The 19576-nt window shown below is 54.5% G+C and overlaps 1 protein-coding gene across 1 annotated transcript; it reads right to left on the bottom strand.

Annotated features, from left to right (window-relative positions):
- Positions 1 to 8676: 8676 nt before the first annotated feature.
- On the bottom strand, positions 8677 to 16030 carry C9H2orf50 (chromosome 9 C2orf50 homolog). The gene is made up of 4 exons (XM_047745841.1): positions 15541 to 16030; positions 11577 to 11616; positions 9498 to 9698; positions 8677 to 9051 (listed from the first exon to the last, which is right to left on the bottom strand). The coding sequence occupies exons 1-3, from the start codon at positions 15789 to 15791 to the stop codon at positions 9507 to 9509; spliced, it is 483 nt and encodes a 160-aa protein (XP_047601797.1). The 5' UTR covers positions 15792 to 16030; the 3' UTR covers positions 8677 to 9051; positions 9498 to 9506.
- Between the last annotated feature and the right edge of the window lie 3546 nt (positions 16031 to 19576).

The raw sequence follows: 19576 nt of genomic DNA, 5'->3' as shown, positions 1-19576 counted from the left end.
ACCTCCCGGGGTCGTCTCATTTCTGCCCTTTCCTGCCGCTGGGTGTGGGGCGCTCCTCCCCATCCCCTAGGAGTCGGGCACCTCACCGCTTCAGAGGGAACGTTGTTCTTGAGGAGGTAAAATAGAGTCTATGATACAAGAAGGTAAGGTAGACGCGGCACAAAACGGGCGGAGTGTGTTCTCCAAACTCTCAGAATCCACGGAGCAGTCAGGTTCTGAAGCAGGAAAAAAAAAAACGACAACAAATCACACAAATGCAATGCTAGAATTCGCGGTGGCTGGTTCTGTGCCGTGACTCTCAGCCAGGCTTCAGGCTTTCCTCCCGTCTGGTCCCATGTTTCTCCCCGCGCCTCCAGCCACCCGACCTGGACATCAAAACCTTCCTCTGGAAAAAACCAGAAGTATCGGGTCCTCCTTCCCAAGCCTAAAGGGGAACTGGATGTCCAGAAGGAAACTTTCAAGAGGAAAATGAAGAGTGTGCATGTTTAATCCTCATCTTCTAGAGATTCTGGAATACTTAGAAATGAAATATATTATGTCTGGAATTTGTTTCCAAATATTGGGGGTCTGGGTGGAAGGGTGGGGATGTAGAAGGAACAAGATGAGCTGTGAGTTGATCGTTCTTGGCGTTGATGATGGGTATGTGCTGGGATTACTGTTATACAATGAAGTTTTAAAACCAAAGAGAAGATAGGTACGGGGTGCTTGTTCCTCTAGTTTTAAGGGAAGGATTCTGTGCTCCAGAAGGGTCAGGCAGCTTGCCTCCTGTCCCCCAGCCAGCCCAGCTGGAGTCTGTCTCTGTTCCCCAAGCACCGTGCCCTTGCTATGTGGGGCAATCACGCTCCCTGGGAGCCCGGTGCTGGGGTGGCTTGGCTGTAGCTCTGCATGACTCTAGGTCATTCGTCCAACCTCCTGGTGCCTCAGTTTTCTCCTCTGCAGAATGGGTAGAGCAAAGGCTTCCCAGTACTCATGGGAATGTCGGCTCTCCTGGATTGGCACCACCAGTGATGGCAATTCTCTGGCAATTCTCAGGCAATTCTCTGCCTGCCCTGTTACTAGGGCTCCTGGGCTCCCTGCGAACCAGCCACTTTTCTAAGGAGCCTGACGCCCTGTTAATAAACAGAGTGTGGGGTTTAGAAACAAAGACCTGGGATGAGATGTGCTTAGTACTTTTCGGTGTCAGTTTCATCTGCCCTCTTAGGAGACAGAGCTGGGGTGCATGCCTGTGTGCGTGCGCGTGTGTTGTATTAATCTGCTTGGGCTGCTTTAACAAAACACCACAGACTGGGGGGGGCATAAACAACAGAAATTTATTTTCCCATACTTCTGGAAGCTGGCAAAGGAAGGTGCTAGTGAGTTTGGCTCCTGGTGAGACCCCTCTCCCCAGCTGCCTTCTCCCTGTGTCCTCACGTGGTCTTTTCTCTGTGTGGACACACCCCTGGCATCTCTCTCTCTCTCTCCTTAGAAGGACACCGGTCCCATTGGACTAGGGCGCCACCCTTATGACCTCAATTATCTCCAAATACAGTCCCATTGGGGTTGGTAATTCCACATGTGAGTTTGGGGCCGGGGGACATAATTTAGTCCATAATATATATATTCATACTTCTCTGTATCTATCCGAATGCATTGCATATGTAATATATATCACACATACCATGCTGACCCAAAATCTTCCTTTTAACAAAACCCCCAGACTTGAAGGCACACCAGCTTGAGAGGCACTGGCTGCAGAAGCTGAAGAGGATGGGCGCTCCCTGTGGAACACCTTCATAAATACTAATTCTCTTGGCCAAACTTTCGTTTTGTGCATAATGGACCGCAGCAAGGTTAAAGTGCCATTCCCTGACATCAATTTAAAATGCAGCTCATCTGCTCTTTGCTACATGTACCAAGAGAATGAAGACCATTCTCAGCAATCAGACTGTCGACATTCCAGAAAATGTTGACGTGGCTCTGAAGGGACCCGGTGGAACCCTCTAGAAAGACTTCAACCACATCGGTGCAGAACTCAGTCTCCTTGGAAAGGAAAAAAAGTGGCTCTGAGTTGACAAATGGTGGAAAATAGAAAAGAATGGCTATTGTCTGCACTATGTGTAGTGCACAAAACATGGTCAAGGGCGTTATACTGGGCTTCCGGTTACAAGGTGAGGTCGTGTATGCTCCCTTCCCCATCAACATCGCTACCCAGGAGAATGGTTCTCTTGTCGAAATACGAAATTTCTTGGGGGAAAATACACCACCAGGGTTTGGATGAGGCCAGGTGTGTCCTGTTCTGTATCTCAAGCCCAGAGTGATGAGTTAATGTTTGAGAGAAATGACGTTGAACTTGTATCAAACTCAGTTGCTTTGATTCAGCAAGCCACAACCGTTAAAAACAAGGATATCAGAAAATCTGGGGGGTGGTATCTATGTTTCAGAGAAAGGAATGAATCAGCAGGCTGATGAATAAGAACTAAATTGTCCAGCGGTAGAAACAGCGAGATGCTGGGTGATATTTTCAGACTTACTTGTGGTATTTTAAAGATGCAACAAAAGCTGTATTGATTTTGGGGCTTTTTCTTAAAAAAATGAAGCTAATCTTCAAAGTGGGAAGTGTAGGAGCGTCTTCTTTGGTTACCTGCCCTGAAGATCCTGTTGATTTGTCTTCCAAATTCAAGGGGTCTCGATAGCAGGCCACACTCACTACTGCCACAGCCTTTGGGAACAGAAAGGTTGACATTATTTTCCTTTGTGTCACAGATCTGTATGCTTGTGAGGTTGCTCGCTATGGTAAATTCAAAATGAGGCCGGGCAAGCCTCCCAGACAGGGTCCCAGGAGACAACAGAATGTTCTGGAACTTTGAGGGGTCTGGAAGTTCTCCGCCAAGACGAATGTGTCAGTGAAGGTCCAGCGACAGACCACACAATCGCCCTCTGTAGTTAGCTTAGTTATGACTGCCCGGTGTTGAGCAGTGTAAGGACGAGGAAGCAGATACGAGGAAGAGTCTGGAAGGAACGGAAGGCTCACTGAAGAATCGCCCTGGGAGGGGTCATGTCCACCACCACAGGAAGCTGCCCCCGTGGCTGCCCAGTGCTCTTGAGGCTGGGGTCTGCCACTAGGCTTCAAGACCCAGCTGTCCCAGTAGGACCCGCATTCCTACATCTCTGTACTTCTAGAAGCGTCCTGGGGCGGTGCCTTCTGCCCTCTGAGCCTCCTGGGGGTGCTCCTGCTTGGCGGGAATGGGTCACGTGAGAAGGCAGACTGTGGCTGCATCTGGTACCCCCAGTTTCATTGTTCATTGCGGGCCGCTGTCACCGCAAGGGGCCTCACGTGACCACACCCTCAGCATGTGGCATCATGACAATGTTCCCACGCTCTGGGGCGCTCTGGACAGAAGACACGATTTCTGTTTATTATGCCTTACTGGGTGGCGGGAATTCTGCAGGGCAAATCTCGTCTGAGCTATTGCTCTCTGATGTGGCCGGGTGCCCGAGCTGGAGGCTGACGGCTGAGGCCCGCGCAGGGCGAGTGGGGAGATTTTGTTTGAAGTCTGTGCGGCTCAGCCTGTGGGTTTCCCGTCTCAGGAGCTTAGGGCTCTGAGGGTTCTGTGTCAGACAGATTGTAGGGCCGTGGCTGTGTCTGTGACCGCCTCAGGGCAAGGAGCACTCTCCGACCTCCATGTCCTGTCTCCCTGACTCTTCCAAAGTCCTCTGCTGCTCTGAACACGAGGACTCCACTGGACTTGGTCCTGGACCTGCAGTTTTGGGTTCTGGGTTCTGTCCTGTGAGCGGCTGAGGCTGGAGAGGGAAGAGGGCCCGAGTGTGGGGGGCATCGGGCAGGGAACAGGACGCGCCCGAAAGAGGAGGCGGCCCTCGGGAGAACGGAGGGGGAGCACTCCGGCTCTCCTGGGTTTGGGGTGAGTCTCAGGCGTGTCCAGGCATCATTTTAGGTGTTATGTGCAGAGGGGGTCTCCACGGTGGGCTAAATGTGCCCCGTGGTTTCGGTAAAGTCTGCTAATCGTCAGATAACACGATTTGCGTACCAGCTTCTCCTGCCTTCGCCCGTGCGGTGGGAATCCCCCGGGCCTCTGGTTCGGTTGTTCAGCAGCGGCGGGTACTGCCTGTAGGAAGTGAAATAGGGAAGTAAAGAGGTTTCTTACAAACATCAAAGACTTATCAACAGCAGCAGTGACAACTGTAGAAGCATCTAGAAGGGGAGCGCCTGCTGCGTGCCTGGTGCTTCGCTCCCATCACGGCGTTCCCCTCACCTGCTGAAGCAAGACCGTTTCCATTTCGCGGTGGTTCTGTGGTGGAAGCAGTTCCTGGCCCTGCAAAGTGGCTGGGATTCCCTCCTCCCCCTCCCCCCTACTCTCCCTCTCTTCATCCTGGGTCCACAGGCACAGCGACAGGAGGGAGAGGCTCCAGCCTGGGGCCCCGCCTGTCCCTACTCTTCTGGGAGTGCTCCCTGCCTGGCGGACCTCTGTAAGACAGAGCTGTCCTTCTATGGCTGGGGACAAACAACCACCAGGCCAGAGACAGAAGCTGCCTGCTCTGGGCCTCAGCCAGGGGAGGTGGGATTGGAGGAGGAGGATTTCTACCTGACTCTGAGCCTCTCTCCCTGCACTGGCTACTTTGCATGAGGCCCTGGATGTGGCTGATGTGGGTGTGGGACTCCAGGGTCTTGCAAACCTCTGCTGTCTTCCCAGCACGGCCCTTACAGACTGAGTGAGATGGGCAAGCTCTGAACTTCCCTAGGCCTCAATTTCTTCGTTTTAAGATTTTATTTATTTATTTGACAGAGAGAGATCACAAGTAGACAGAGAGGCAGGCAGAGAGAGAGAGGAGGAAGCAGGCTCCCTGCTGAGCAGAGAGCCCGATGCGGGACTCGATCCCAAGACCCTGAGATCATGACCTGAGCCGAAGGCAGCGGCTTAACCCACTGAGCCACCCAGGCGCCCCAATTTCTTCGTTTTAAAATGGAGATAATCATACCCATCTCATAAATGTTCTGAGAGGTACCCAGTAGGTGCTTAATAAATGGTGGTTCCTTACTGAGTGCAAACTAGCGAAGTGTTTTTGGGGTTTGTGTGTACTGGCTTTGCTCCTAAAGCTGTGGGGAGTGGGTTACCCTAGGAGGAGTCCGATATGGGCTCCGGAGGAAGATGGGGAATCCCAGCTCCCACGTCTCAGCTGGGACATCCCATAGCATGTTGGCTCATCTGACCGGGGAGCTGACTTTTGGGTCCTCTGTACCCTTAATGGGAACGGGAGACTTGGCCAGGATGGGGGTTCTACAGTGCAAGTGAGTCTTAGACGTGATGACACTTCACCCCAACCACTGCTCTCTCCTAAGAACAAGGGCATTCTCCTACACCATCTTGCTAGAATGGTCGCACTGTGCAGATTGGACGTTGGTACAGAGCTATTGTCTACTATTTAGTGCCTATCGTCTGACCTCTAGTCTGCACAGTGTCCTTTAGGGCTGCTTTTGCTTTGTCGTGGGAGCTGGTCCTGAATATTTTCTGTACTGCCTTTAATGTTGATCCCAACCGCAGTGTCCCGTGTCTCTCAGGATATTGACGTGGCGAAGAGTCAAGGCCTGCAGTTAGGCAGAGAGCCCCTCCATTGGGACGTGCCCGACGGCTGGCTCAGGTTATGTGGGGCGGGCGGGAGCGCTCCTAGGTGGGCGCCCCTTCCCAGTGGGTCCCTTCAGGACGCACCTGCTGTCCGCTGTCCTCTGGCTGGCGAGGTTAAGTTTAATAGTGTGGTTAAGGGGAATCTCTCAGACTTCATCATTTATCACTCCCTAAGAATCTTTCCCATAGTGCTTTTAGTGTCTTTTACTGATTCTTACCCAAGTCAGTGATAGTGATAAAATGGTGATTTTCTGTTTTTTTCATTTATGCTCCATTTTTCAGTAGAGAAGAGCTTTTCTTCCTCTACTTAAACATTTTAAAACTTATTGATATGGACGCATGGCATTATTATTATCATCATTATTATTATTATTTATTATTATTATTTGGTGGGATTTAGGGGCACTGGCTTTGCTCAGAAGCGTTGCCACAGGTGAAGTCAGGAATGGGCATCATTTTACTGTTCTCCTTGTCCCAGATTTCGCCAGTGGGAACCCCTTCAAGCTGGTTCTGACTCCATCACTTTGAGGACCCTCATCCCGTTTGGAACACTTTCTCACTTATGGGCATAGGAAGAAACTCTGAGCTCACCTCGTACGTTCTCTGGACAGTGGGGTGTGTGTGTGTGTGTGTGTGTGTGTGTGTGTGTGTGTGTATGAGAGAGAGAGAGAGAGAGAAAGCAGCGATGCTGGTTTTGCCACAGGAGAATGAGGCAGGGGAGGTCAGAGAAGCAGTTGTAAAAGGCAAAGAAAGAATCCTTCAGCCTCTCTATGGCTCGGTTAGCCCCTACTTCCAGCTCTTCCCAGCCCTGGGCAGTAAGATGTCTTGTCTCCTTGTTTCTAATGCCCCCCTGGCCTTTGCTGGTGCCGACACAAAGGCTTGGCACCCACTTCTCCTGGCCCAGCCGGCCTCCTTTGTTTGGGTCCTAACGAGGCATGACACAGACACCCCTTAGCCCGGGTGTCCTTGGCTCCGGCAGGTGACGTGGCCAGGATGTGGGGCGGTAGAAGCAGACGTCCTCTGGAGAGGACGGCAGACACGGCAGGGAAGGGCAGGGATGGCCGGCTGGTAGTGGGGAGGGGTCTCCCGTGATGACACCACGTGCAGGAGAGCTGCGGAGTGCGGAAGGCGGCTCTTCCCGGGGGCTCTCTGCTCAGGAATCGCCTCCTGGGTGCTCCCCTGCCTTGGAGCCCTTCCTGGCAGTGTCTGTCCCTTTGAGCAGAAACCCCCTCCCCTCCCCACCTGCCTGGCTGTTCCTCAAGGACCAGCTCGGTGACGACTCCTGCAGGAGGACTTCCTCCCTGAGCCCCCAAGCTGGGGCTCCCACAGACGAGCCCTCTGTCTCTCGGGCTAAGAGCCCCTGACCCGCAGCCCCACGGCGGGGTCAGGCACAAGCTGGAGCAGGGACAGGTGCCTGCCTCTAGCAGGGCTCGGCCAAGTGTGGAGAGGACCCGTCTGGGACCCGCAGAATCCAGGGCTCCATCCGCGCGCAGCTCTGTGACCCAGGGCCTGGGCCGGGTGTTGCTTTAAACCACCTGCAGAAAACTGTTGCCCAAAGCTCCTTGTGCAATCAGGCAGAGCCTCTGCGTCTTACTTGGGGTTCCGACCCAGCGGGTGTTTGCCTCCTGACGCTCCTGCAGGGGCGAGGTGTGCTTTCTTGCCTTCGTGAGCCTGGGGGTGGCCATGTGACCTGTTCAGCCGCTAACAGGCTAGCGGATGAGGGCTTGCGAAGCTCTGCACGGCTTGCGTTGGCTCCTGGGCTCTGGTGAGTGCCATGAGAACGTGCCCTAGGAAGCTATTGGTCCAAGGTAATGGGAGACGTATGGACAGACTTGGCCTCAACCCGAAGCCCGGAGCCAAGTCTATGCAGACCCTTGAGCAGGAGGGGCGTGGTGTGTCACACGGTGTGACGGCGGCCCGCTGAGCCTCAGGGTCTGCTTGCACACCCACAGACAGCGCGCTGAGCAGGTGCCATCCTGGGACCCAGTCTCTCCGCCCCCATTTTGCAGTGGTGAAGACTGAGGCCCGGAGAGGAGAACTGGGTTTGGTTAAGTCAGGCATGAGTCCGGCTCTTCTCTGGCTGTAGAATCTGGCCAGACTGAACGACGTCTTTGGCTTAGTTTCCAAATCTCTCAAATCATGGCAATAACCCTTCCAAAAGACCATTCAGCGAGTGTGCTGAGTACAGAGTCTGTGCTCGATAACCGCGTTGTCCCGAGGTGGCAGAACCCACACCTGTCCCCGGCCTCCTGCCCTCCCTCTGGGCACGGGCAGAGAAGCTCTGGATGATTCTCTCCAGTCTACATGGGCTCCGACCCCCGCATCTGCATTTAACCTTGACTTATCCTCCCCCCTGGGAGCTCCCAGAATATCTCTTGCTTCCACCCTCTCTCTCCAATGGAAATAAGAGCCCATCTGGATCCCAGGAGCCCTGTTCCCCTTTCCTGATATGGCTGAGCCCAGGCCTGGGCCCCTCCATGTCCTCCGCAGAGCACAGAGCGCATGGAGTGGGCCCGGGTCACGGGTTCCCAGGGCGGCCGGCAGGGCCTCAGCTCAGGCTCCGTTAGGGGGGCTCCCACCGGCTTGGCTCCGGCCCACCCCTGACCACACAGCCCATCGCACGGATGTGAAGCTGACCCAAGGGCTGACCTCCCAGCAGCCCCTGTGTGAGGACCCACATCTCCCCTGCGTCACTCACCAGGAGGCTACTCTTGTTCCCGAGAGAGGGGCGTCCTCTGCAAACACACCGCCGTTATCGTGACCCAGGCCCTGCTCTGAGCAGTCACACACGCTAACCCACTTCATCTCCACGACAACCTTCTAGGATCAGTACTTTTTTTTGTTTTTAAAGATTTTATTTATTTATTTGACAGACAGAGATCACAAGTAGGCAGAGAGGCAGGCAGAGAGAGAGGAGGAAGCAGGTTCCCTGCTGAGCAGAGAGCCCCATGCGGGGCTTGATCCTAGGACCCTGGGATCATGACCCAAGCCAAAGGCAGAGGCTTCAACCCACTGAGCCACCCAGGTGCCCCTAGAATCAGTACTTTTATTAGTCCCGTATGTGGTAGACAGAAAGCGGCCGCCAAAGTCGTCCACGCCCCAACCCCAGGGCTTCTGAATATGTTCCTTTACATGCAAAAGGGATTTTGTCAACATGATTAAATTAAGAACTGTGAGATGGAGAGATTATCTTAGATATCCTAAAAGATGGAGAGAGGGAGGCAGAGAGAGAGAGAGGGGTTTGGAGACTGGAGATGCTACCATTCTGCTTTTGGAGATGAGGAAACCACCGGCCAAGGAATGTGGGCAGCCTCCCTCTAGAAGCTGGAAACGGCGGGGAACCAGATGCCTCTAGCCTCCGGAAAGAAACACAGGCCTTGCACACCTTGATTTCCATCTCGCGAGACCCAGTCTGGATTTCTGAGCTCCGGCGCTGTAAGATAGAACGCGTGTGCTCTTTTAACCCCTCGGCGTGTGGCCATTTGTGATGGCAGCAACGGGAAGCAAATACACCATGTTATGGGGGGGTGCTGGGTGGGGAATAGAGGCACAGAGGGTTCCAACAACCGGCCCAACATCACACAGCTGCTCGGAGTCCGGGGCAGGATTTGAACCCAGGTAGTCAGCTCGTGACCGCAATCGCAGGGCTGCCTCTCAGGGGCCCCGCGAGGGAGACCCCAGCCCTGCCGGGTCCTGGACCACGGGCACGCTCCTGGAGTCCGTCTAATCTCAGGACTGAAAAATGGGCCAGTAGAGCCCTCGGAGAGGTCGTTCGGGGCGCGGAGAGGAGGAAAGGCTGGCTGACAAGCATGGGCCATTGACCGGGGCCACGGGGCAGCTCAGCCCACAACCCCCACTCCGTCCCACCCCGGCACCCACCTCCTCCCCCTACACGGGCTGCAGCTCGGCTTCCAGCTTCTTCTTCCGGACTCCGCCCACACAGAAGAAGTCCATCCGGATGAGGGTTTGCCCCAGGGGCGTGCTCACCCTGCTGCCCACCACCTGGCTGGCGGAGTTGGGGACTGTGTCGGAAAAGAGAGACACATGCTCCGGCAGCTGCACAGGCTCCTTCCTGTTGCCCTGAGGAGAGGGGACAGAGGGTGTCACAGGGGAGAGGTGTGCACGGGGCAGGGAAGGGAAGCGAGCCGGGAGCAGGGAGCGGGTGGCTTCCTCCAGCTGTCTCCAACCCTGTTGGGCCCCCGGGGAAACCAGAATTCCTTGAAGTCACACACACCCAGAAGTGGCTGCAAATCATAACCGTCCGGCTCTACGAGCCCCCACGCCGTGAGCAAGTCTGTGCAGCCGCCCAGATCGGGACGTGCCACGCGACCTGGACCCGCCTGCTCAGACCCTTCAGTCTCTGTCCCCACCCCCGAGGCAGCCCGGGCTCCATCTCAGACTCCCGGTGTTGAAATTTATCTTGTGAGACGGTGGCTCCTGTCCCTCAGGAACGTGTGTTCGAGGGTCGTGCACGTTTCTGCGCGTGGCCGCAGCTCCCTTGTTGTCCTTGCTCCACCGCACTCCCTCATGTGGCTTGCGAGAACGTTCCACGTTATTTACCCATCCCACCACGGATGACACCTGGGTTTGTTCCCAGGCTGGGGGTCTGAACGTTCACGCATGTGACCGGAAGGAGACTGAGTGAGTCAGTGCCTGAAGTGAGAATAATCTGGGGAGCCCTCGGGTCAGGGTCACTCGGGGCTACCCTGGGTCCCCCAGCGGTTATAGGACCAGTACAGTAACAGGATCCTGGTGTTCCCCTGGGAAATTCTGGGCCACGGTGGCCCCACACCTTTGGGCGTGATGCAGTTGTCAGTGATCGGGTTGCTAATCCCAGCCCTTGGCAGGGAGACTGCAGGCTGGAAGCCCAGCCCAGGGGCTCGGTGTGGGATTTCAGGTCTCATGAACGACACCTTCTATCGCAGGGCAGACAGCGAGCCCGCAGGCTGGAAAGGCAGAATTTAGTCAAACCTCCCCTAAGGCTGGCAGGCGTGGCCACTGCTTGGGTCACTTGGCCCCCTGCTCATTTTCCAGGTTGGTTCATTGACCATCCTTAGGGCCACATTCATCCAACATTTGGTCATTTATCCAGCATCAACTGAGTGCTGAGTATCTTTTAGGTCCTGGGGGTTAGGGCACAGCTGGTGGGTGGGGGACAGCGATGAAGCTGGCTTTCCCCTTTCTCTTAGGGAGCCCACAGCCTGGTGAAGTCGATCGTCAAAACGTGACAGGCTCTTTCAAAGGAGCGGGTTGGATATGCTGTCCAGTAACCAACAGAAGGATCTGAGGGAGCCTGCTCAGGAAGGACAGATTTCCAGAGGGAGGGAGGCCCCTGAGTGATGAATAAGATTGACTGACAAGACGGGAAAGGCATTTCAGGCAGGGGAACAGCACACACAAAGGCACAGGTAAAATAATGTGTAGGTCAGTGTGGGGAGGCAGGCCAGTTAGATCATGGGAAGCGTTGTGAGCCGCCCGGAAAAATGCAGATATATTGAAGGATTTTAAGCGGGGGAGAGAGAGGGTCAATTTTGTGGTTTAGGAAAATTACCTTGGTAGCAACGTGGAGGACGGATTGGAAATGGTGACTTTAGAAGCAGGGGAATTCATTTACAACGTATGTTCACCCAAGCTGATCCCCAAACGGCACATCACACACACTCCACTCACTGCCTCGCTGACATCCTCATGGGGACAAGCGTTTCTGAAGCGGACACCCAACATTGCCAGCTGGTTCATCGTCATAAGATCTAGAAACACTGCAGAAAACTAATACCTAAATGCGCACTAAGCATTTTCTTTCCCCCAGACCCTGGGTTTCTTGAAACAAGACAGTATATATATTTTTGTCTCCGTCCATTCCAGCACCCAGCACACAGTAGGTCCCCCATAAACGTTAGATGAATGTGCTCACATCCCCGGTGCACGTCTGCATGACAGGAACGCCGTTGGCCTTACCAAGGGGTCATAGTCTTTCAGGAAACTCCAGTGCTGAGCCCTGGAAAGGAAAACACAGGGTGGGGGGTCAGTGTCACATCTTTCTGCGCCTTTTTTTTGCAAATGGCTTTCACTGTGTCAGGTGAATGAGTCAGTGCCGTGGATGCATTTATTACGTCATGCGGGAGCTAAAAGGATCCAGTGAAACAAACACCCTAAGCCAACCACGTTGACTCTAAGCCGAGTCAATGTTTCAATAATTAGTGACGTTTCCCAGAGTGGCAGGTGTGGCGGCCGTGGTGGTGGCCCGTGATGGGGAAGGCAAGGGTGCAAGCCCTCTGCGTTTTCAGAGCCCAGTGGGAGCCCTTAAGTACTTTGTGAAGAAAAACCTCACTTTTTTTAAAATAATTTTTTTTTCTAATTTTTAATTTATTTGACAGAGAGAGATCAGAAGTAGGCAGAGAGGCAGGCAGAGAGAGAGGAGGGAGCAAGGCTCCGTGCTGAGCAGAGAGCCTGTTGCGGGACTCAATCCCAGGACCCTGGGATCATGACCTGAGCTGAAGGCAGAGGCTTAACCCACTGAGCCACCCAGGTGCCCCCAAAAACCTCACTTTTTTGGTAGCCTTGCAGTGTGTGCCATAGAGGAAGGTGGGCACCGGGCCCGAGACCAGGACAGGGCTGCTAATTTAATTTTTGTTTTAAACTGTTTTTAAGAAGCTGAACAATTTTGTAAGACTTATAATAAAAACAGGCTTCTCTGCCCGGATCCTCCCAGCCCCCGAACCCCACAGCCTCCGGTCACGTTTCCAGTCCTTTCGCTATTTCTTTGGGTCTGCCATGGTCATATTCTGGAATAATAAATCTAGATTGCCATTTCTTGAGTTTTTGAAGCTATAAGCGTATCTGTGGACTTTCGATTATGGGAGATGGTGAGTTAGCTTCCTTGCCCCTTTTCCCGTCCCTCATTTCTTCCAAAATGATTGTCCTAGATTTTGGCGGGAACTGGTGTGTGTTGTTCATACCCTCGGGGTTCTCTAGATACTGTTCACGGAGCGGTTATCTAGGACCATGGGATCTCCGATCCTTCCTTGGACAACCTGGAGTTTTTTCCTAGAGTTTATGATCACATTTTTTCCTGGTTTTCTTAGCTTTCTGTGTACAGATCACTGATTCCAAACTCTCCAACAAGATTGTAAAGCCCCTCCCACTATGATCTCCCACACAGGCAAATGTGACAGGTAATCTACCGTCTTGTTCAAGTTTGTTGTCTAGAAGCTGCTGTCTGGGAACCCCAGTCACCCTGCTGCCACGAGGGCTGCTGCCCAAGACCCCCTCCTGCCGTCCTGACCTCTCCTCGGGGGTCCCCGCTTTTGGGGTCCCAGGTCTTCCTTCCTTGTTTACTTTCGTGTTGTGGAGGACACCCTCCAGTATCCATGCATGCATGCAATTCTACAATTCTAGAAAATTCTCAGACGCTTTCCCCTCCGATATTCCATCTCTCCCAGCTTCCCCTTGGAGAGCTCTGTTGGAAGGTATGTGGGATCTCCTTGCTCTGTGTTCCAGGGTTCCATGTGTTCCCCCTCCTTGTCTTTCTGAGTAATTGTGATGAATCTGGGTTTATGACGGCTCACTTCAGTTGTGTTTTGTATTTCAACGTTATAGATTTTTTTTTTCCTAGAGGTTGTTTTTTGTTCTTTTCCAAGTTGCCTCATTGTTCCATACTCAGACTTCGAACTGAGTTCCCTGTCTTCAAGCTACCCTTCTGAGTCATTGGGAACCTCCCGAGCTGACCCTTCCTGGGGTTCCTGTTCCCTCATCAGCTTCCCCCCTGCAGTTGACCCTCGCTTCCCCCTGCTTCCTCTCCCCATATCCTCCCCAGGTGTCCTGACCCTTCCTCTCACCATCACTCCTGTCTTGCACGCGGTAGCCATGTTCCAAGAGCTTTGGTTTTGAGCTAACAGAAAGCAGGGACCTTAACCTCAGAGCCACGCGAAGATTTAGTGAGAGCCAGTGAGGTCGGAGGCGGGAACACTGGGTCCCTGTCCTTGCTCTGCTTGCTGCCTGCTTTGCTGGCTGTGTGGCCTTGAGCAAGGTCACCGTGGTCTTGGACCCTCAGTTTCTCTGTTTAGAAAAACCCCAAGAGGTGGGTTTATGGGGCACATCTCCTGGGCCCTGAGACTTAAGATACAGACCTGATTTCAAAGACTTGGTGCCAAGAAGAATGTCAAATTATCTCCTTTTAAAAATATTGACTCCATGCCAAAAAGATAATATTTTGGACAAGATACATCCTTAATATGGATTTCACTAGTTTCTTGTTACCTTTTTTAAGGCTGAGACTAGAATATGGAAAATTCCGCAGGTGGCTCGTGCCTTATTTCTGTTGGGAGCCCAGCTCTGGATTTCCCTAAACTCTCTCTTCTTGGGGTCTGTGACCCCTTCTTTTCTGGCAACTTCTCTTGGTCTCCTGGTTACTTGCTGTCCAGCAAGTTACTGTTGCCGGCCGAGTGCTGTGACCTCATCGCTCGGGACACATGTCATCCTTCCGGGGGCTCTTGTCACGCCTGCCGCGCCAGCGTTCTGCACGTGCTTTCTCCATCGAGAGCAGATCCACATGTTGTAAGGGTCACCCCCGCAGAGGGTCTGGTCCAGTGGTTCCCAGTACACTCAGAGTCATGCACCGTCCCCGCTCTTTTTGTCACCCCAAAGAGAAACCCCCTGTCCCTTAGCAGTTACTTCCTTTCTCACTCCCCTCAACGCCTGGCCTCCTCCCCACGTTCTGTCCCGCCACCTCTGGGGAGGTCACCCGGATGTGGTTCGGCATTTCACACCCCACCCAGCTCTCGCGTCTTCACCCCGGAGCCGCTCTGCCCGCCAATGACCCAGGCTGGAGGCACAGTCCCCGAACCCCTGTCCCCGCGCCCACAGCCACTCTGCGCCCAGTTCTCCTGCACACTCACAGAGTCCCAAGTCTGCTCAGGTTGCCCCCCAAACATACACACACCCCCCACCCAGCACACACACACACACGACCCTACACCCACCGCACAAACCCACATACGCACACCCCGTACACACCACGCACATACCATACACACCAGACACACACACCCCCACACACCACACACGAACCACACATATACACACACCCCATCCCCCTACACCCCACATATCCCCCACACCGCACACACCGCACACATTCTCACTCCAGCCCATCAGCAGTCGTCAGAATCCTACCACAAAAACATTGCTTGAATTTTTCCACAGATTTTGGCAGATCACTTCGTGTTGCTCCTCAACGCCCTTGCTGGGGTCTCACTGCACTTACACATACGACCGTCTACAGTGTACGAGGTGTTCCTCCTACTTCTCATCTTGAGGCTCCCGTCCGCCACATGGACGGTCTTTGCTTTGCTTTGTTTTTAAACACACGGAACTCTTCTTGGCCTCTTCTCAGGTTTCAGGTCTCAGCCTCAACGCTGTCTCCTCAGACGGGCCTCTGTAAGAAGGAGGCGCCCACCCTCCCCTCACTCTCTGACACTCGGCCTCTCTTTGCTTGCTTCTCCGTTGCCCTGTCCTGAGGGAGGCACCAAGGAACCGGGTCTGGGCCTGCCTTGTCCCTCACTCAGCCTGATGGGTGGCTCTATCCTAGAAACGTCTGGATCGAACAAACGCGGGAAGGATGTCTCTCACCTGGGTCAGAGGGCCAGGGTGCTCCCCTCGCGCCCCTGCCCCCCAGCCAGTGCTGCCATGACTTCCTGGCCCGCCCGTGAGGGATTCTTCCAAAGGCCAGTGGGACCCTGGAGTGAAGGAGGCGGGTCATCCGGCCCTTGCCCACCTTCCCTCCCACCCTCGAGGCCCCAGTTGGGCCTAGGGCACTTTTCGATCAACACTCATTTGCTGGGTTACTCCTTCTCATGGATCTCTCTTCTTCCAGAAGATTCCTAGACCCTGAGTTAGGCTGGGGGTCAGGCAGGGCACTCACCAGCGCTGTTGGCCCCTCCTCTCGGCCTCCACGAGCTCCCTCCACAGCTGATCCTGCCTCACACCGTTTGTCCCCAGGCCCAACCGCTCTGCTTCTGCGGCCTGGGGGGCTTGGCGACTGCCAGCGAGACCCCTGCCCACCGCAGGGCCACCCCGGGCCGTGGAGGAGTCCAAGGCTGACAGTCTGGTCAAGGGCAGCCGGTACCCAGCTGACGTGGTTCTCGGGAACCCTGGGACGGGGCAGCTCCCCATGGGTGTGTGTGTGTATGTGTGTGTGTGCGTGTGTGTGTGTGTGTGTGTGTGTGTGTAACACAGAGACAGAGAGAAATAGAGACTGGAGAGTTAGAGGGAGAGAGAGAGGCAGCTCCGGTCTGAGCTTGGACCTCTCTGGGACCCCCCCAACCCCCGGGAAGTCTGTGCAGGGGTCCCGCTCACTAGCTGTCTAGACCCCAAGCCCAGAGTGGCTGATGCGGGCTGGAGAGGGCACTTGAGCCGAGCTGTGTTTCCAGTGTCTGCCTGTGTTGACTGTTGCCGAGGGGACGAGGGGACCAGCAGCTCCCAGTGTGTGTGTGTGACATCTGAACCCCGGTGGGGGGGCCGTTGGAGAGAGTTTCTGCGTCTGAGCCAGGCCTGGCTCAGCTGCTCTTCAGCTCTGACCCCAGGCCCCCGGCTGGAGACCTCAAAACAGCACTGGGGTGGGGGAGACCGAAGCCCCGGCTCCGGGCTCCTCAGCAGACAGGATGCAGGGTTTGGGGCCAGGGCCTCCAACTGCCACGCGACCTCGAGCAGCCCCTGCCCCTCCTGGGGTCTGTGAACTGACAATAGTCATCCTTTCAGCTCCCTGCAGATGTGGGGCTCCCAGGAGAGGGGCCGAGGGAGGCGCTATGTGAGCTCTAGAGCAGAAGCTGGATGCAGGGATGCGGGGGCGATGCTCGGCTTCCCTGCTGGAGGGGTTCCGAGCAGGGGCGGGCGAGGGGAAATCAGTAACTCTGCCGTTAATACCTGTTCTAGCCGCATCAACCTGGAAGGTTTACAAAGCACCATCGTTCATCTGGCTCAACCCGCCGGGTCCTCCGAGACATAGATTTCCAACCCCATTCAACCCAGGAGGGAACGGAGGCCCTCGCCAGTAAAATTAAGTGCCTGTCCAAGGTCCCTTAGGTTACCCTGAGGCTTGGCCGTGCCTTTAGATCCTCTGAAGGAAACAGGGAGAACCAGAGGGTGGGGATTCATGCTCTGAGCCTTTGGCTGTGACTCTGCTCTGACTCAGTGGGGCCCAAGTCGCTCTGCTCTGTGGCTCCAGGCCCCTCCTGCTGGCCTCAGCTGGTGCCCTCAGGCACTCCTCCCAGCTGGTGCACAAGGGAAAGAACGAGAACCCTCAGGAAAGAACAAGAGGCCTGGGAGTACCACTGCCACGGCCCAGGTGAGAGGTGGGGAAGCCCACGTTGGCTTCAGGCAGAGGGCTGGAGCAGAGACGGGGTGACAACCGCCAGCATTCACCTGAGGGGGTGCCGAGTGACATCAGTCCGAAAGCAGAGGCTGTGGGGTCAGCGGGGCTGTCTCTCCTCTCTCCTGTGTTCTTCCTCCAGAGCTGGGACAGGCAGGCTGGCATTCTATGATCCTGATGTTTTCCCAGTAAAGGTGGATGGGGTGAATGCCCAGGGGCCGAGAAGGAGGCTGCCCCGGTGGTTGAATAACTCTTCGGCAGCTGGGCCCCCAGCACAGCTAGGACCAGTCCCTACCTTGCCGAGAAGTGGCAGCTCTGACCTCCTTGAAACTCTGGGAGAGGTCCCATGAGTGTGTGGGTACAGACGGTCAGTGCCTGCTGCATGGGACGCTTCTTGTAAGCTCAGTGGTAGGCTGAGGCGTGGAGCAGCCTGGAACAGCCTGGAACAGCCATGCGGTTTGCTCAGATACCTGGCCACATGCTCCAAAGACAAGGAACAGGACGAAAAAGGCCAGCAGGGACATCCAGGATGACTAAGGGCTTGATGTATGTAGAGGCTGAATATTTCTGTGAGGGTTGGTCTTTAATTCAGAAACTATTTCAGACTGACAGATGGTAGAGGGACAAATAGAAATGTGACAAAGCAAATACAACAAAATGTTAATTGTACAATCTAGGTCATGGGTATATGGCTGTGCACTGTACCATTTTTTCAACGTTTCTATATGTTTGTAATTTTTCAAAATAAAATGTTGCGAGGAGAAAGACTTCACCTGCCAGTCCAGCTTGAACACATTCTCTTTCTTCAGTCACTGAGCCGAAAAGTGTCCAGATCCACTCTGGGCGGGTCTCCGTAAGCCCAGCCTGGGGGACCCCCCCAAAGGGAATCAGGACACTGGGTTCCAGTCCCAGATCTGCCAGCTCTGCCAGGACATCTGCTGGATGTCCTTGAGCAAGTCATTGCCCCTTCCACACCCCACACCTTGTGATGTAACTTTCTATACAACCTTCCAGGACAGGACAAAAATCCTTGGATTTGGGGGTTGCTGGAGCTGTATTTTAATGGATTTCTCTCAATCCCAGAAGCACCTTAAGGTAGGTTCTGGTAGAACTCTACAGCCGGGGCTCTGGTGTGCAGGCCTGGCTCCCCTGGGCCAGGTGGCAGCAACCTGAGAGATTTCGACCATCGGAGTGAGGCTCCGCCCTGTGGGGCAGGTGGGGTGGGGCTTGCTCGAGAAGCCACGCCCACTACCTGTAGACCCTGCCCCTTCCCGAGTTGCTGGCGGAGGGCTAGGCCTGGGCGGGAGCTCCCACTTCGGGCAAGGGGACGAGGTTCCCGTCTGGAGCCGGTGGAGCGGAGTGACGCCACTGAGCAAGCAGAAATGGGGGTCACCAGATGAGGTGCAGGGAGAGGCGGGGCTCCGGGAGGGCAGGGACTGCCGTGGGGAAAGTCTTTGCCTGCTTAGTTTAGGCTCCCTTCCTGCCCCTTAGATCTCTCTCTCCCGAATGAAAACTGGCTTAACTCTGTTTCCCCCATGCGCGCCCTGAAGGCTTCATGAAAGGGGTAAAAGCAGACGGATTCAGGGCCACCGTCCACACCTTTCCAGCTGCCTCTGCCGAGTCCCCAGAAAGTTCGGAGATGATGACAACAGCAGCATTCAAGGTAATTTAGGTGTGGAGAAATCCACACCCCCTTGTCATCCCAGCCATTTTCACTTTAACAGTTACTTTCGTTCTTTGCTGTCAATTTACCCAGCCTTAAAAAATTTAACATCGGAAACACCTTTTCATGTCTCTCTTCATCATCTTCATACTCCTCCCGTTAATCAGGTTCTTACAACTGGTGTGTCACAATATACTTAGCCATTTCCCTGTTCTTGGGCATTTACTCTGTTCCCGGATTTGGCATTCGTTCCGATGGATATCTGTGCCTCCGTCTGCTGCGCTGTTGCCGACAGGACGTGTTCCTAGAACGGGATGACCGAATCGGAGGGTGTGGACATTTTCATGACGTGCTGCGTACAGAGCACCTCTCCAGCCAGTTGGGCTGGTCCCCACCAGAACCAGAAGCTGTGTGTCGGGGTCGCTGAGACCACCCCCAGCTTGAACATGGGCTAGGAGGACTCCCAGGACTCAGCCTGCAGTAGTGCTCACCGCCCTGATTATTTTGGCCAAAGGAAACGACGCAAAATCAGGAAAGAGAAAAGGCATATGAGACGAAGCCCGTAGGAAACCAGGCACAAGCTTTTTTCTTCTTTAAGATTTTTTTAAATTTATTTATTTGACAGACAAAGATCACAAGTAGGCAGAGAGGCAGGTAGAGAGAGAGAGGAGGAAGCAGGCTCCCCGCTGAGCAGAGAGCCCAATCCGGGGCTCGATCCCAGGACCCTGAGATCGTGACCTGATGCTCAGTCAGCTCTGGTCATGAGCTCAGGATCCGGGGCTCGATATCTGGATCCTGAGCTCATGACCTGAGCTGACTGAGCATCCGATGCTCAACCACCTGATCCACCCAGGTGCCTTGACCAAGTAGGCTCTTCAGAGACTCAGTGCCCAGGGCTTTCACAGGGTGGGGGGTGGTCATGTAGGC

The sequence above is a fragment of the Lutra lutra genome, chromosome 9 (assembly GCF_902655055.1).
Source record: "Lutra lutra chromosome 9, mLutLut1.2, whole genome shotgun sequence".
In the NCBI taxonomy this organism is placed as follows: Eukaryota; Metazoa; Chordata; class Mammalia; order Carnivora; family Mustelidae; genus Lutra; species Lutra lutra.
This window is presented reverse-complemented; position numbering and strand designations above follow the sequence as displayed.

Excerpts from the sequence above, each read along its gene's own strand:
- C9H2orf50 (XM_047745841.1), bottom strand. The coding sequence starts at position 15,791 with ATGGGGAGCTGCCCCGTCCCAGGGTTCCCGAGAACCACGTCAGCTGGG. Across the intron at positions 11,617-15,540 it reads AGGAGGGGCCAACAGCGCTG|GGCTCAGCACTGGAGTTTCC; the intron begins GTGAGTGCCCTG and ends TTTCCTTTCCAG. Across the intron at positions 9,699-11,576 it reads TGAAAGACTATGACCCCTTG|GGCAACAGGAAGGAGCCTGT; the intron begins GTAAGGCCAACG and ends CCCTCTCCTCAG.